General features: G+C 30.9%; 4 protein-coding genes across 11 annotated transcripts in view; 2 read left to right on the top strand and 2 right to left on the bottom strand.

Annotated features, from left to right (window-relative positions):
• Window positions 1–326: 326 nt before the first annotated feature.
• On the top strand, window positions 327–4,581 carry LOC113515452 (rhodanese domain-containing protein CG4456-like). Its single transcript, XM_026899661.3, has 4 exons — window positions 327–597; window positions 1,630–1,821; window positions 2,528–2,690; window positions 2,985–4,581. The coding sequence occupies exons 1-4, from the start codon at window positions 495–497 to the stop codon at window positions 3,034–3,036; spliced, it is 510 nt and encodes a 169-aa protein (XP_026755462.2). The 5' UTR covers window positions 327–494; the 3' UTR covers window positions 3,037–4,581.
• On the bottom strand, window positions 3,200–7,342 carry LOC113515453 (rhodanese domain-containing protein CG4456-like). Of its 8 annotated transcripts, none has more exons than XM_026899663.3 (6): window positions 7,247–7,342; window positions 5,248–5,550; window positions 5,086–5,159; window positions 4,371–4,581; window positions 3,839–4,001; window positions 3,200–3,323 (listed from the first exon to the last, which is right to left on the bottom strand). In XM_026899663.3, exons 3-6 carry the CDS (start codon window positions 5,155–5,157, stop codon window positions 3,272–3,274), a joined length of 498 nt encoding a protein of 165 aa, XP_026755464.2. In that variant the 5' UTR covers window positions 5,158–5,159; window positions 5,248–5,550; window positions 7,247–7,342; the 3' UTR covers window positions 3,200–3,271. The 8 variants fall into 8 exon arrangements, with proteins under 8 accessions (XP_026755464.2, XP_031766706.2, XP_031766709.2 ...); XM_031910846.2 differs by having other exon boundaries at window positions 7,032–7,337; XM_031910849.2 differs by having other exon boundaries at window positions 5,248–5,502; window positions 7,032–7,337.
• A 3,721-nt stretch (window positions 7,343–11,063) lies between these two features.
• Window positions 11,064–13,278, bottom strand: LOC113515423 (peroxiredoxin). The gene is made up of 4 exons (XM_026899619.3): window positions 12,985–13,278; window positions 12,785–12,902; window positions 11,953–12,358; window positions 11,064–11,481 (listed from the first exon to the last, which is right to left on the bottom strand). The coding sequence occupies exons 1-4, from the start codon at window positions 13,154–13,156 to the stop codon at window positions 11,425–11,427; spliced, it is 753 nt and encodes a 250-aa protein (XP_026755420.2). The 5' UTR covers window positions 13,157–13,278; the 3' UTR covers window positions 11,064–11,424.
• Window positions 13,279–13,532: 254 nt separating this feature from the next.
• LOC113515648 (histone-lysine N-methyltransferase 2C-like) overlaps window positions 13,533–15,178 on the top strand; it is a 56,131-nt gene continuing 54,485 nt past the window's right edge. The window contains 3 exon segments of the mRNA XM_052893344.1: window positions 13,533–13,676; window positions 13,836–13,923; window positions 14,722–14,932. Of these exon segments, the coding sequence (XP_052749304.1) occupies window positions 13,836–13,923; window positions 14,722–14,932 (299 nt within the window). The 5' untranslated portion in view covers window positions 13,533–13,676.

Raw genomic sequence — 15,178 nt, 5'->3', positions numbered from 1 at the left:
ATTTCGTCCTCTTTTTATTAATTAAATTTGCATAAGAAGAAAGGAGGCAACCATATGATTTACAGTTATTATTTTATCATTTCTTCTATGTAATTCCTTGTTCTTAGGTTCTGTGACAAAGACTCAGAATCTAGAATTCTAGATGCATATATAATCTAGACATGTATGTTTTATATACAGAATACTAAAAATGATCGTTTATGAAGTTTTTAAAGATATTACCTATACTTTTCTCTACTTCTCCGACTGTTTATATCTGTGGATTGTACTAAACCACAAATGCCTTAGTCTATGACAATTTTACTTAAATTTAAAACCTGAAAGTCAAATTATTAATATTTGTTTCGAAAAATTATATTACTTATTTTTTACAATTTATAAAATTGAAGAAATTAATACCTAATATAATTATTTAACAAATTTATTAAACATCTGCAAAGGCACTAAAGGAAAATAGTAGTTACTATTGCAAATTTTTGTTTTCCCTTTAAATAATGTTTTCAAGAATCTTCCTTAGCACCATTCCCTCGTCAATAAAAATAGTAAGCGCTGTGACTTTAAGAAATTCGAAAGAATGTTTCGGACTGCAGTCAATTTGTAAGTTCAAATATTTACGCTTTATTACTAGAATCATAATTTACTAACTTTTTGCCTGTACTCTGTAGACATTGATTTCAGAAGAAAATCGGTGAAATAGACCACTTATAGATGCCGTATTAGGATAAAAGATGAACTTAAGTTAAACTTTTAGGCACAGAACTGTGAAAATCACATCTAATTTGGTGCAATAGTTAATACTATACAAACACATCAGGGTGACCAACTATTTTTTGTTCAAAAAGAGTACACTTTGCAAGTATTTCATAGGTGAAGAAAAAAGTAGAAAAAACTATAAAAAAATTATTTTCTTTTAAAAACATATTTTTCTTCAGAGTGGATTTTTTTTGCTAAATAAGAATGTTCATCTTATTAGATGAACATTAAGCCACATCCAAACAACTTCTATTTTGCATATTAAATTTGACTATTAAGACGGCAATTAATGTTTTTACACAAAGTTGCGACTTTTCACTGCTCCAATAATCATTCCCTAGTGAAAATACCCTTTCAACAGCAGCATTAGTGCCTGGACAACATAAAGAAATTTCTATTAAATCTTTTAAGTTTTCATGTGGGATATATTCTACTCTAAAATGTCAATTTTATTAATTAAATTTTAAATATTTAATTAATAAAATGAAAAATAAAATAATCTAAAAAAATGTTTTAGCAATACAAATGAGTACTTTCAGAGTACAAGATTTGAAAAGAGTATGGTTTGCAAAAAAACAGTACAAAACTCAGTAAATGAGTATAGTTGGTCACCTTAAATACATAGACAGATAAAATATCTAAAAATTTTGCTCCAGCTTTTGTTAGCTTCATTAAAACCTTACTTATAATTTTTTTTAACTATCTCTCATGTATTGAGATTTTCTAGTTACAATTTTATTAGTAAGATTTGTAGTTTTATATTTTAATAATGTTAAAATTTTAAACTAAATGTTTAATCTATCCATGTTCACGTATATATATTTTTATCTTTTTTACTGATAAGTAGTGTCTAATCATAAATATCTACGCAACCAGGTTGTATACCCAGTACAAATTTAGTCACCAAGTATCGAACATATTCTGATCATATAAATCCTGAAGAGATGATTGTAGACTATGAACATGTGAAAAAAGCAACATCTGCTAATAACATACTCATAGTTGATGTTAGAGAACCTGATGAGATTAAAGAGCATGGCAAGATACCAAACAGTATCAATATTCCATGTAAGTACCTATATTATTTTGTTTCAAATACATTGAAAAGATAAAATTGTTATCAAATTGTAAACAACTAGAAAATTAATAAATAAATGATATCTCTGAAACAATATATGGTAGAACTATTGTTTTAGAAGTTAACATGAAGAAATTTACTTACTTCTTACCCTGATTACAAAGTTTCCACTTTTTATATAGGATGATATCCAACAAGTCATCTGCTTGGATACTTTTGTTCCATTTGTATTTCTGCCATGAAACAGTTGTGTTTACATGCCTGTGTTTCAGTTTGAAGGGTATATAGCAATGAAATTACAGGGTACAGAGACATGATACCTAAATCCTCACGAATGACATTGCACGCAGGGTGTCATAGGCAACACAGTGATGTGATAATCATGGTAGAATATATTATATTACACTGTTTATGTCTATAGGTGATAGTTATTATTGACCATTCTAAGTTGCACAAAAAATCTAAAAAATTGAAAAACCACCCTCCCTTTCTATTCTTGTATTTTAGTTTTGACAATTAAAATATATCATTTATTTTATAAATTCTTCAATATCAAAGTTTACATATAACTATGTAAACTTTACATAACATTTTAAAGTTTCTCAAAATGTACAAAATAAAGAGCAAATTGTCAAAATAATATAGTGGATTACAGCCTGTACATGTATGTGTAAATTAGCATTATTTTAATTGCAGTGGGCAATGTGTCAACAGTTTTAAGTACTATGTCTGAGAATGAGTTCAAACAGATATACAATAGATCTAAACCCTGTGAGGACACTGAAATAATCTTCTATTGTATGATTGGAAAGAGGTCTGGTATGGCACAACAGAATGCCTTAAACTTAGGATACAAAAAGTAAGTCATGGCTAATTTTCATAATACATGAAATAGTAGGTATGTGTTTATTTCCTCTAGAGTTAAATTATATTACAACAAAACATACATTAATATATATCTATAATTATGTCTTGTTGTTATTATGCTTGATATCTCCTGTATTTCTTATTAAATACAGGGAATATCAAGCTAAAAGTTTGCCTACTTGTTTGTAACTGCACCATATGAAAATACTGTTCTACCAATGAATATTTTCACCAAATATTATGATTAAATAAATATTTGGATAATAATAATTGTTAATATTTTCAGTGTCAAAAATTATCTTGGCAGCTGGACAGAATGGGCAACTAAAGGAAACTAGATTTTTTGCAGTGAGAAAATTTTATAAGAATGTATGTTGTTGGTGGTGCTGATAAATATATCTAGTCTCAATAATTGTAGCTTTCCAAAAAAATTGTGTTTTTTAAGCTATTCATAAACCTATTTAAATAGTGATTGATATTGATAAATAATAACAAAAAGAATAAACCATTATATTTTATTGCATTATCATGATAAAATTACAGCAAATGTATGTGTAAATATAATTTAGTGTCTTATTTTTGTTTACTAGACCAGTCATTCCAACTTCCAAGATAGGTCTTAGAACTGTAATAAGAAAATATTAGTTTCAATTTACATTTCTAACTTTCTAAATTCTATTGTTTTTGTAAATACTATTACATACTAGCTGTTTCCTGTAACTTTGTTTATGTGAATTATTATCCTATGTGTATGTAACCTATCTTTTTTTATTACTAGAGAGGTAAACAAGCAGACAATCCACCTGATGGAAAGTGACTATTAACACTTACAGCACAAGGTGAGTTACTTATACCAAATTTCAAATCTGTTCAGCTATTTACATTGATGTTTCTAAAGTTATTTTCCCTTAAAAAAAGACGCATATGTAGTCTCAAACATGACTTTGCGAAGCTTTGCTCGCATCTTAGAGTGAACACCTGATGATTCTGGTGCACCCTCTCCTTTTTTAAACCTAGTTACAACTGTTTAAGCAGAATTCAGTAACAAACATCTAACAAAAAAATCTTTACAAATTCTTATTTTTAATATTAGAAATAAGATTTGGTACATACTTTATATACTTTGATTATAATACATACTTGGAATATCCTAGTTTTAAAGCCTTATCCAGAGCTTCACTAGAACGTCTTCCAGATTGACAATAAAATATGAGTTCATCTGATGAGGATGGTTTGCCTCTCTGATACTGCCTTTTAAATTCTTCATCAGACATAGAAGTCAATACATCATGAACAGTACTCACTAAAAACAAGAAATACTTATCAAAACAGATGAGTGCAGTGACCATCATTCCTTGTATTAAAAAAGTATTGGCTAGTTTCATGTGCATAATTATATAATCTTATATTCATTGTTGTGGTTGTATGATAGTAATTTAGTTATATTTATAGAGTCTTTTTAACAGGAAAAATTGGTGACATGAAACATAGTTTATCAGAATAAACTATTATAGAATACATATGTTTTGCTGGATATTATTAATCATTAATTAAAGTTATTATTATTTTCTCTATGAGAAAATATTTTAATATGAAACCTTGCATATAAGACTTTTCTTACAGCAACTTTAAAAGTTGGCAATAGAGAATTATGTTACTTATATAAAATTACATGGTATATTGATGCTAGAAGGAATCTTGCCAGTGTTAGTGACTTCATCTGGATTTCTCACATCAATGATTACTTTCTCTGGCTGGTGAATCACCTTCAGCATGTCCTCATAGCTAACCACCCGTTTTGGATCCACCATTTTTTTATATTCCTTATTATTCGTAAGATATCTTGTGAAACTTAATGTTATATGCTTCGTCTTCACTTTTAACTGGAATTATTAGTCTTAACTTTTATTTAACTTAGTAGTCTTATTTACACCAATGAGAAGGAAAATGTTTAATGGCCCAACTACATGTAATATTCTACCTGTACTATCTTCATTTGCATAAAGATTATGCATTTCTAACTAAGCAAAATACAATTATACTACTTCTGTATCCCTCGTCCCCTCTAATCTACCTAAATAAATGTTGCAAATATATTGTTTATGATGTGTAAATCATATATTTGCAACATTTATTTTAGTAGAAGTGGTGGTTCACTATACAAACAAATATGTTATATATTTTTTACAATAAAATATTTAATAAACAGTATATTTTTAGTAAATTCAGTGTTAAAACAAATTTATTTACAGCAATTAGAATTAAAGCACAATGATGATTGAATTAAGAGGTAAGAAAATGTCAGGAAAGTAAGAATGGAAGAAAATAAAAATTTAAAATTAGGATTGAAGTAGGATTTAAAGTGAATAATAAAATTAAGTACAAACTAAAATATTTCTGTGAAGATATTGTGTTTCTGGTTGTAACAATTTTTGTAAAACTGCAACACGAGATAACATTGCTGAAGAAAATAGAAACATACAAAATTAATAATTTTTAGCTGCTCTTCACCAAAAAATTTTAAGAAATTAAATAAAATAAATTCTAACCCTTGATGAAAGTTTATGAAATTTAATTTTTGACTTTAACTAATACAAATTTGGGGTGTATTTCTTATATATTACAATGAAGTAAGTTTTTGACAATTAATGTAAAAATAACAAAGCACTGACACTATTAAATTGCTTTACTCAGATTTTAAATTTGGGAATGCCAAATTAGTTTTGATCTCAATAAGAAGCCTTATTTATATTATTCAAGGGTGTGTCGCAAGTGGCACTGCCCAACCAGCAAGCTATTTCTTGCTGTGTGTTATCATTTCATACCGCAGATGGGGTTACTAACAGGATATGCTGGCAGAGCACCAGTGAAGGGTGATTGATGAGAATGAAAACAGGCCAGTTAGCCCATCATGACGAATTCACAAGGAATTAACCATGATAATTTCTAGGAAAAACCGCGAGAAGGTTAATCTGGCTGGGTATATTGCTTCCCTTTCCCCCCCTAATGGGTAATGGGTTAATTCCCGGGTTGATCCATTGAGTGAAGTATACTGTTATACTTTTTCCGACTCATGTTCAGTGTGAGCATTAGAGGTAGATTCCAAGCAAGAGACAGTGTCCAATTGCTATCTTTATTGAAATTTGGTTGATGGCAGATCTCGATGGCTTTACGCACTTTTCGCAGTATGCAATATTTATTTATCGCAGTACTGACGCCTGGGGGAAGGGATTTTTTTTTTTACAACACAGGGGGCAAACGAGCATGCGGCTCACTTGATGGTAAGTGACTACCGCCGCCCATGATCACCCATAACACCAGCGGCATTGCAGGTGTGCTGCCGGCCTTTTAAAAAGGAATATACTCTTGAAGGTTATGTTGTATCGGTTCGGAAATACTGCTGCTGGAAGTTGATTCCAAAGAATGGTTGTGCGTGGAAGAAAGTGCCTTGAAAAACGCACGGTGGAAGACCGCCACTCGTTCAAATGATTGGGATGAAACTTTAGTTTGTGGCGGGTTGTACGGTGGTGAAAATCAGCAGCAGGTATTAGTCCGAACAATTCCTCAGAACACTCCCCATGATAAATTCGGTAGAAGATGCACAGAGATGCAACATCTCTGCGCAGTTTCAGTGGATCAAGTCGGACAGTAAGGCGTTGACTATCTATAATTCGAGCCGCCCGACTTTGAATGCGGTCTAACGGAAGGAGTTGGTACTGTGGCGCTCCTGCCCACAGGTGAGAACAGTATTCCATATGCGGCCTGACTTGGGTTTTATATAATTTCAGACGGTGTTCTGGCATGAAATATCGTCTCACCCTATTGAGCACTCCTAACTTTTTGGAAGCTATCTTAGCCTTCTCCTCCGCCTCCTCTAGATGACCGCAAAACTGGACATCGCAAGATATATCAACGCCCAGAATTCCTAGACTAGACTTTTTATCAAGGGAAGTGCCCTGAAAGTAAGGAGATACGACAAACGGCGTCTTTTTTGCGGTAAACGCGCAGATTTGTGTCTTTTTGGGGTTAAATTGGACAAGATTTTGTTCACCCCAGATCGAAACTTGCTGGAGTGAAGTTTCAATTTCAGACACAAGTCTATTGATTGTTATAAATGGGGACTAATAGACCCATTGCTAGCAAATCCTATCAGGTCGACCTCCCCATGGAAACTCCTGAAAACCATTGTGCTAATTTCAGTGTATTTATCACGATGAGCTAACTGACGTGCCTTTTCATTCTCACCTATCATCTCTCACTAGTGACCCGCCGTATACTTTTAGCGCAAGCGGGGTTATCATTCCATTATCATCCATAAAAAAAAAATACTAACGTCTTAGCAAGACGAATGTAATGGTCTGAATTTGTGTTGTAGATATGTTCTGCCATGGCTTTATTGTCTTGGCAATTCTTATGCCCTTTTCCGTAATATAACTTAAGCTGCACGGTATTGTGTACACTCCTATTGAATAAGGGTTCCTATTGAGTTCGAAACTAGTCGGGCATCTCCGAATTTTAAATATTAATAAAGACTATATAAATAATTACAATAAAGAATGACGCAAGATATATATTATTCAACAATACGAAATAAAAAATAATTGACGAAGTTAATTGAAAAATGTGTAACAATTGAAAGTTGACCTTGACAATTAGATTTTGACGTTGACGTAAGTCATAAAATGACACGTACTTGTATAATTATTTTCTGTATTCACCCCATTCATAGACATCTAAATAGAAGAAATTTATACGTTCCGTAAACATTTTATTCACAGATTTCTGTAACTTATTTATTTAATTATTAATAAGTTCGTGAGATAAAATGATATAGCAACGTCAAATGACTTATTCCAACTCTTAGATTCGCTTTACCATAGATAATGATTCTATCGATTAATTCAGTTGCCACCTATTTAAGCGGGCAGACTAAGAACAAAAATCTTTGGGGGTAGATGTCAACTCGACACAACCTTCGATCTAGGAATTAGATATATATCGATGTATAATTATAAGTTTTGTATATTGAAAAAAATAAAACAAAGATTTTCTTTGTCGACGTGAATGTTTTTCGTTTAGACTATATTTTCTATTTCTCTTCTTTTGAAGTTTGTTAAAAATACAATATAGTATTTTATCATTAGAATTCACCAGCATAAAGAAGAGTTCGTAGGAGTTCTTGGGGCTCGATAGCGGGAACGACAGGAGAGACTGCTCATTTAACTCGCCAGATTCAATATGCCGCGTTACAACACTATTATCTGTGTAATATCATATATTGTGTAGATTCGTATCATAAAGGTTTGATTTTTTAAATGATTTAAATAAATTTAAAGAAATTTTAAATAATTTTTTTACAATATCAAATTCATATCAACCTACAATTTATTACATGTGTTTTTAAGTGAAATAAATATCTTATTGTTAACTTTTAATATTATTAATTGTTAATTTTTTTTTTAAGTTTTGAGTTTGTATTTATTTATCAATATCGACACAGATAATATAATACTATACTAGGTATCGATAAATCATGTAATGATAGAATTTGCATAAGTGCTTTACACTGTTTTATGTCCACACTTATATTCCCGCACACAAGAGCAATCATATTTTAATCTCGTTCTTTATTTAATTTCTAGTCTGTTAGTATGTAACTTGTTCTTAGGTATGTAAGTGCGTTATACTAAGTACATCTAGATAGATATATTTAGATAATCTACCTATTTATTTAAATACCTAACTGTAGGCTAGTAACATATAGCCACTGAGCTAACTATATAAATAAACATTATGTAAATCTTAATAAATAAGTTTACGAGTTAAAATTTGTTTTCATACCACTGAGGTGGCTAACAAGTATACGGCCTAGCTGATGGTAAGCAGTTACCGTAGCCTACTTACTTGCAATATCAGGGGCATTACACGCGCTTTGCCGATTCTGAGGAAACCTGTTTTTTTTTTTTAAACTCATGCTGTAATCTCTTGAAGAAACCTCGACAGATAGAGCTCATTCCATAATCTGGACGTTCGTAGGAGAAAACTATTCAGGGTCTATGTTATGGGTGTGAACTCTCTGTCGATGACGAACTGTATTATAGTAGAAAATGACTGTGGGTATCATATTGAACAATTCCTTTGTGCTTAGTCCGTTGTAGAAGCGGTAGAATACGCAGAGTAAGGCAAAATCTCTCCTTGAACTAAAAGGTTCTATACCACTGGTAAGTCTGAGAGTCTACCATAAAATGAAATTCTGTATTTCCATAGTCAATTTCGTGTTTTAGTTCATTCCGAAATCGGCCCATTAAATGAAGCTTAACATTTCGTTCGTCATAAATCCTATCATACCAATTCAAAGAAATCATATTTTAACATTTTTAATGTTTTTAAACGATATGTATTATCACAGATAATATAATACTATACTAGTAGTATTATGTACTTTTAACATTAAATATTTGTGTAGTTCGGCCTCGAAATTTCGGAACAAATTTCATGGTAGGCCCTCTGGGATCATCGACAATTCTCACAGCGCGTCCGCGTCGTTGCACTGAGGTGGAAGTTCAAGCTGGTATTTAGGTACTCCCGCCTATATTCCATGCGGGGCCTAACCTGTTATGCCTGGGGGGAAGGGATTGTTAGCAATGGAGTTTGACAGCCCTATTGCTAGGAATATGCCCTATCAGGTCAACCTCCGCGTGGTTCCCCCTGGAAACCATCGTGAACAATTCTTGTTGAATTCGTCACGATGGGCTAACTGACCTGTTTCATCCTCATCTATCATCCTTCACTGGTGCCCTGCCGGTGTATACCGATAGCGCGGGTGGGGTTACTATTTCATTATCACCTATAAAAAAAAACCTGTTATGCCCATGGTACTGCTCATGACTATAGGCGACGGTTACCACTTTCCATTAGGTGGGCCATCAGCTTGTTTGACATTCTAAGTTGTATAAAAAAAACCTAATTTATAAATAAATAAATACTATATACCTATTTTAACAGTTATACTAATTTAACGGCAATGATATTTCTATCAAAAATATCTAACTAAAATATATACTAGAGCAAAAAATTTACAAAAATGTAAGATATAAATCATTAAAATAATACATTTTTTATTTAAGTTTAAGCAGACAAAAGAAAATAATAAAAACTTTTATACTTCGTGATAATTTCCACCAAACGGCTCGCATCGCATTGGATCGGAAAGGATACCAACCAAAATACCAACGGATGCGGGGACAACCGATCGTGTCCGGCAGGTTGTCGACGCATACGATCGGCTCCATACCATCGCTTTTGAATGAATCCATTTTTGCGCTTAGATAGTTTCATTCTTACAGTGTAGACGTGTTCTAATTTTAAAAAATTGTTGAAGTTGACGTAGTATTGTTAGCTATTGCATTAGAAGAAAATAATCATAAAACACAGAAGAGGAAAAGAAAAATGAATAATGCCGTCAGCCACGGTTTTGAGCGCACGCGACGTCAGCCGAAAGAATCCGATCGGATACGACGGCAGACAAATGGAGCCGATCGCGTGTCGCAGTATACTTTCACCTACTGTAGCGTGTCGCGGAAGACGCCTGTGGTCAAGCTGTGTGAACTATTTTTTTTATACAACTTAGAATGGTAAACAAGCTGACGGTCCATCTGATGGAAAGTGCCGTTGCCGTTGCCTATAGACATGAGCAGTTCCATGAACATAACAGAGTATACTGTTACGCCCATGATACCCCCCATGCGTTGCCATTCCCTTTACCCTGTAAATTCACGCCACATTCCACCCTTCAAACCGAAACACAACCATGCAAACACAACTGCTTTACGGCTGATATAAAGATTGTAAAATCCGATCCGACACAACCCGTTTGGTAAAAATCACCCTTACCTAGTAATAATTAGTAGCTTTCGGAACCTATAAGCCTTTCTTATGAATTTAAAATGGCACAGTCGGTATTCGAAATGAAGAATGACGTTTCCATTCAGAGCAATCAATCTATGAATATGAAATGAATAATAATATAGTAAAAATGTAAAACTGTACTCTTGCTATATCTCAAAGCATTTTCCATATGATATAGAATAATCTGTATCCCATCTATCAATCCAGGGCATGGTCCATCCATGCACGAAAGTCTATTTTTATACATTCTGCCATTGGGGTGTGTTTGAGCAACACACATCCACATTTATAATTTTAATATGATAGTAATAAGTACTAAATAGTATTTGTTATTACCTATATCATTTCCCATATTCCCTTAAATTATTTCCAGTATATTTTTTTAATGTTATAAATGTTTACTAATCTGGAAAAACCCTATTATATATTTACTACTTTTACAAATAAAAAACATACCTTACACAAAATAAAAAATATATTTTTAATCAAAATAATTACAGCATAATGTGTATAATGAAGTATATTTATCAGTCTTAAAAAATGTCTTTTAGGTTTATTAATTTTTTATGTGGTTATTAAAATGTATTACATCATTTAAATTGTAACCAATATTTATTACAATGTTAATATAATATGAAATACTGGCTTATATAATTTTTTAAATCATTCACCAAACTTCTATTACTTTCTATTTGCAATTGATAACACTCATTTTCCACTTAAATGCTAATTGAGTGATGTTATTTTGCTCTTATCACTTAGTTTACAAACATCTGTATTAACCATAAACAGCAAACAGGTATCATTTTGCTTACAATTTAATTATTTGATATTTTTTCAAAATATTTTTTCTTCTCATCCGGATTTGGTATTATCTGAAATAAAGTAATAACAAATTAATTAAATAAATTATAAATTAAATACTAATGTGGGGAAAAAAGTAATCATTATAAATCCCATAGATTAGAAACATCTGTCAACTGTTATCATTGTGATAAAAATTTATTAGTTTCCAAAAACCACTAAGTTGGAACTTTGATAGTTTAGTGTTACAAATGTTTTTATTCTTAAAAAGGGGTAACAAACCTTTACTTTTACCTATAGCTATTTAAATAAATACATAAATCCACATACAACAGAGTCAATTACTTGCAGGGAGTGTTTATTTTTAATATAAGCATTAGTTTTATGGTTATATATATTTTACATTTAGTTTTATGTAATTTTAAAACAGCATAACTATAGTATGTTTTTTACTTTGTGGTAATTTTAAGTCAGTGAAATATAAATAATTTATAAGTAGGAATAAAGTAATTTCTAAGTCTTAAAACATATTTTCAACTTACAGTATCTTGACCTGGCTTCCAACCAGCTGGACACACTTCTCCATGCTTATCAGTGTATTGAAATGCTTGGACTAATCTAAGAGTTTCATCAACGGATCTGCCAACTGGTAAATCATTCATAGTGATTTGCCTTAAAATACCCTTGTCATCAATAATAAATAATCCTCTTAAGGTGTGTCCCAGATCTTCTAAATACACCCCATAATCTTTTGCAATTGAATGAGTTAAATCACTTAGGAGTGGAATATTAATTTTTCCAAGACCTCCTTCTTTACGTGGAGTATTAATCCATGCTAAATGGGTAAAATGTGAGTCAACAGAACAAGCTACCACATGTGTATTAATCTTTTTGAACTCTTCAATCCTCTCAGAAAATGCTAATATTTCTGTTGGGCATACAAAGGTGCTGAAAAGTAACATTTTATATGTTTTAAATAACAAATATCTATGATTAAATATTTTGACAATAGGTATACAGTAATAATTTACCAAACTAGCTACACCCTGCAGATTTTTTCACATGAATTATGATAAAAAATATTATGTATTATGTCTGGAATATTGTTCATCTCTATATTAAACTTCTTTTAAATGTATTTAGCATTTTGAGGGTGATTGAGATATTTGATACACATCCAAATAGGTAATCAAAAATATGCAAACATTTTTACAAATTGGAATAATAAGAAAGAAATGACGTTATAATATGTATATAATTGATCACTTGTGAGTTCAAAACTCCAGTTTATACCGAGTACTAATTAAATATTATTATCTAATATATTTACATATTTGTTTTATAATAAAAAAAAATTGTACAGTATATACTTACAAATCTAAGGGGTAAAAGAAGAAAACCAAATATTTTCCTTTGAAACTTGACAAAGAAAGTTGTTTAATTTCACCATCTATGACAGCAGTTGCTGCCCACTCCGGTGCCGGTTTTGATACTGTAGATAATATAGAAAATAAAAATTTTTTACAAATAATAACATAAAAGGTGAATTATTTATTTTACTGATAAGTACTTACTCATCGCCTTTGTAAATTGTAATTTATGATCAATTTTTCTTGCGCCGCCGGGAAAAACATTGCCGCTCCCGAATGAATAACATGATTCGCTATCAAATAGAGAGGAGTTACAAATATTAGACGTACTCGTCACAAAAACTAATGCTATTAAAGTGTATCTCATGTTCTGCATGGTTTAGTAATCAGAAATAAGAATAAAATAATATTACTTTCTAAATAAATTTTCGTGTATATGTATTTATTTTATGACTGTTTTTTTTTTAACTAGTCTGAAGTTGTAATCAGTCAGTTTACTAAATAGCACACGTAAGCATTTTGTTTAGTCGTCCCGTTTCATGAAATATATTTAATTCCTGTGAATATATTATTTGAAATTATTTTTTGTCTAAAATATTTTGATTAATATTTTTTTAATAAATTAATTTACAAAAAAAATTCGACTATGTATTAAAATAAAAAACAGAAAAATACAAAAATCGTTTTCTCTGAGTTTGAATCGAGTGTGTTTTCGATTGTATTATAATATTGCTTATTCACATCACTAATTATTGTACGCTTCGTTTGCAGTGAAGTGCTGTATTATTTTCTTGTATTTCAGTTTCAATGTAAATTATTAAAAAATGAGTTTATATTCTGTTTCAAATTTAATTTCTTAATTTGGACACGGGTTAAGTCCATCGCAACCTTTTGCGGTAAGTTTTAAAGTTAACTTCAGAATCCACTTGTCGTTCACTATGGCGGTCTTCATTTACATTAGTCCTATCCTGTCGTAAATAATTTCGTCATAACCACTAAAATGCTTACTTGCTTGTTTATTTTAATTGAATAGAGTCTTTATTTACGTTTTTTAGATGGACGTACCGGATGAAGGTGTTTTGGATGTGGATTTATTAGGCGACGATGGTTCAGAGGATGAAGGTGAAGCACAGCCCTCTTCAGGTACGCAACTCCTAACATTGAAACTAATGGAATATTCCAACGGCAAAGTGTTCTGATTCTTTATTAACTTATTTGAATATAGTATGCTTTTCAAAACTCTGGTCAGGCTTCTATCAATTTCCATGTATCTGGTTAATTTACATTAATTAGTTTTTGAATTCCCAACTTAGTATATAATATACTTGTAATTTACGTATATAAAATCACATGGTCTCTACAGCAATTTAATATGAAAGGTTGTGAAGAAAAGCTCAGTTTCAATCAATATTGTTGCTGGATTTTGAATTCTTTTCATGCAATCCAATGTGATTTAAGATAATATTTATTTTATTATTGTTACTGTTATTATAGTGCAATTAAAGTCTGGCTCTGCACATAGTTTGTCATTCTTCTGGTGTATTTTATCAAGAATTACTTATAGTCTTTTATATATTTAATATATGTATAGGATGTTAAAATTTAGGTTGAAACATAATTTATATCTAAGCAATTATTGGAAATGGTTATGCATTATTATTGTTTTTATTGTTTTGTTTTACTTTTGAGTTGTTATTATTTTGTACTAATTAGGATTTTGTATTACTGCTAGTTTTTCTTTGATCTTATAATACAATGAGCCCTATAATTATATATTAGCTTTATTATATTATAGCTTGCAAATTAATACTCTTTGTATATTATATGAAAAGATTTATTTAATAGAAATATTCTATTACAAAACTTTAATAAACTGTTATGTAAATATAATTTTAATGTATCATGATATCTATATAAGATTAATGTGTGACAAATTTTTAGACTTCTATCCTGGGCCTGCATCGACACCAACATCATGTGCATCATCGCCACGTGGAGAAGAGCCTGCTTCTCCACATGCAGCAGTGTCACAACCACCATTTTTCCACCAGCAACCATACACTCGACCATTCTTTACTTCAGGCCGAAGAGGACCTGGCAGGCCTCGAAAAGAAGGCCCTAAGCTGACTAGAGATGGCAAAGTTGTTAGGAGGTGAGTTTGTGTTGTGATATGTGTAATCATCTAAAAAAAAAATATTTGCAAAATTTATTAATTAAATTAATGGTAAAGATCTAGTCTAGTGATTTACTGTGTAGACTCAAGGCTAATTATTTAACTTTACAATACAACAATTTATGCCAAGAACTACATTTTTGACCCTATTTTAATAATAACAAAAATGCAAATAATACTATTTTTAGAAATTATTTTTTCATTATATTATTTTTTATTCTTTTT

The sequence above is a fragment of the Galleria mellonella genome, unplaced genomic scaffold (assembly GCF_026898425.1).
Source record: "Galleria mellonella isolate WM207_F2 unplaced genomic scaffold, CSIRO_AGI_GalMel_v1 utg173, whole genome shotgun sequence".
NCBI classification, from domain to species: domain Eukaryota; kingdom Metazoa; phylum Arthropoda; class Insecta; order Lepidoptera; family Pyralidae; genus Galleria; species Galleria mellonella.
Note: the sequence above shows the minus strand (reverse complement) of the source record. Positions and strands in the feature narration are given on the sequence as shown.

Bases quoted from the DNA above. Each gene is read 5' to 3' on its own strand.
- LOC113515452 (XM_026899661.3), top strand. From the start codon at position 495: ATGTTTTCAAGAATCTTCCTTAGCACCATTCCCTCGTCAATAAAAATA. The intron at 598-1,629 runs GTAAGTTCAAAT...CTACGCAACCAG, and splicing joins TTTCGGACTGCAGTCAATTT to GTTGTATACCCAGTACAAAT. The intron at 1,822-2,527 runs GTAAGTACCTAT...TTTTAATTGCAG, and splicing joins AAACAGTATCAATATTCCAT to TGGGCAATGTGTCAACAGTT.
- LOC113515453 (XM_026899663.3), bottom strand. From the start codon at position 5,157: ATGTTATCTCGTGTTGCAGTTTTACAAAAATTGTTACAACCAGAAACA. The intron at 4,002-4,370 runs GTAATTTTATAT...TCTTGTTTTTAG, and splicing joins TTCTAGCATCAATATACCAT to TGAGTACTGTTCATGATGTA. The intron at 3,324-3,838 runs GTATGTATTATA...TTCTTATTACAG, and splicing joins TTAAAACTAGGATATTCCAA to TTCTAAGACCTATCTTGGAA.
- LOC113515423 (XM_026899619.3), bottom strand. From the start codon at position 13,156: ATGCAGAACATGAGATACACTTTAATAGCATTAGTTTTTGTGACGAGT. The intron at 12,359-12,784 runs GTAAGTATATAC...GTTACTTTTCAG, and splicing joins TTCTTTTACCCCTTAGATTT to CACCTTTGTATGCCCAACAG. The intron at 11,482-11,952 runs GTAAGTTGAAAA...ACTTTATTTCAG, and splicing joins GGAAGCCAGGTCAAGATACT to ATAATACCAAATCCGGATGA.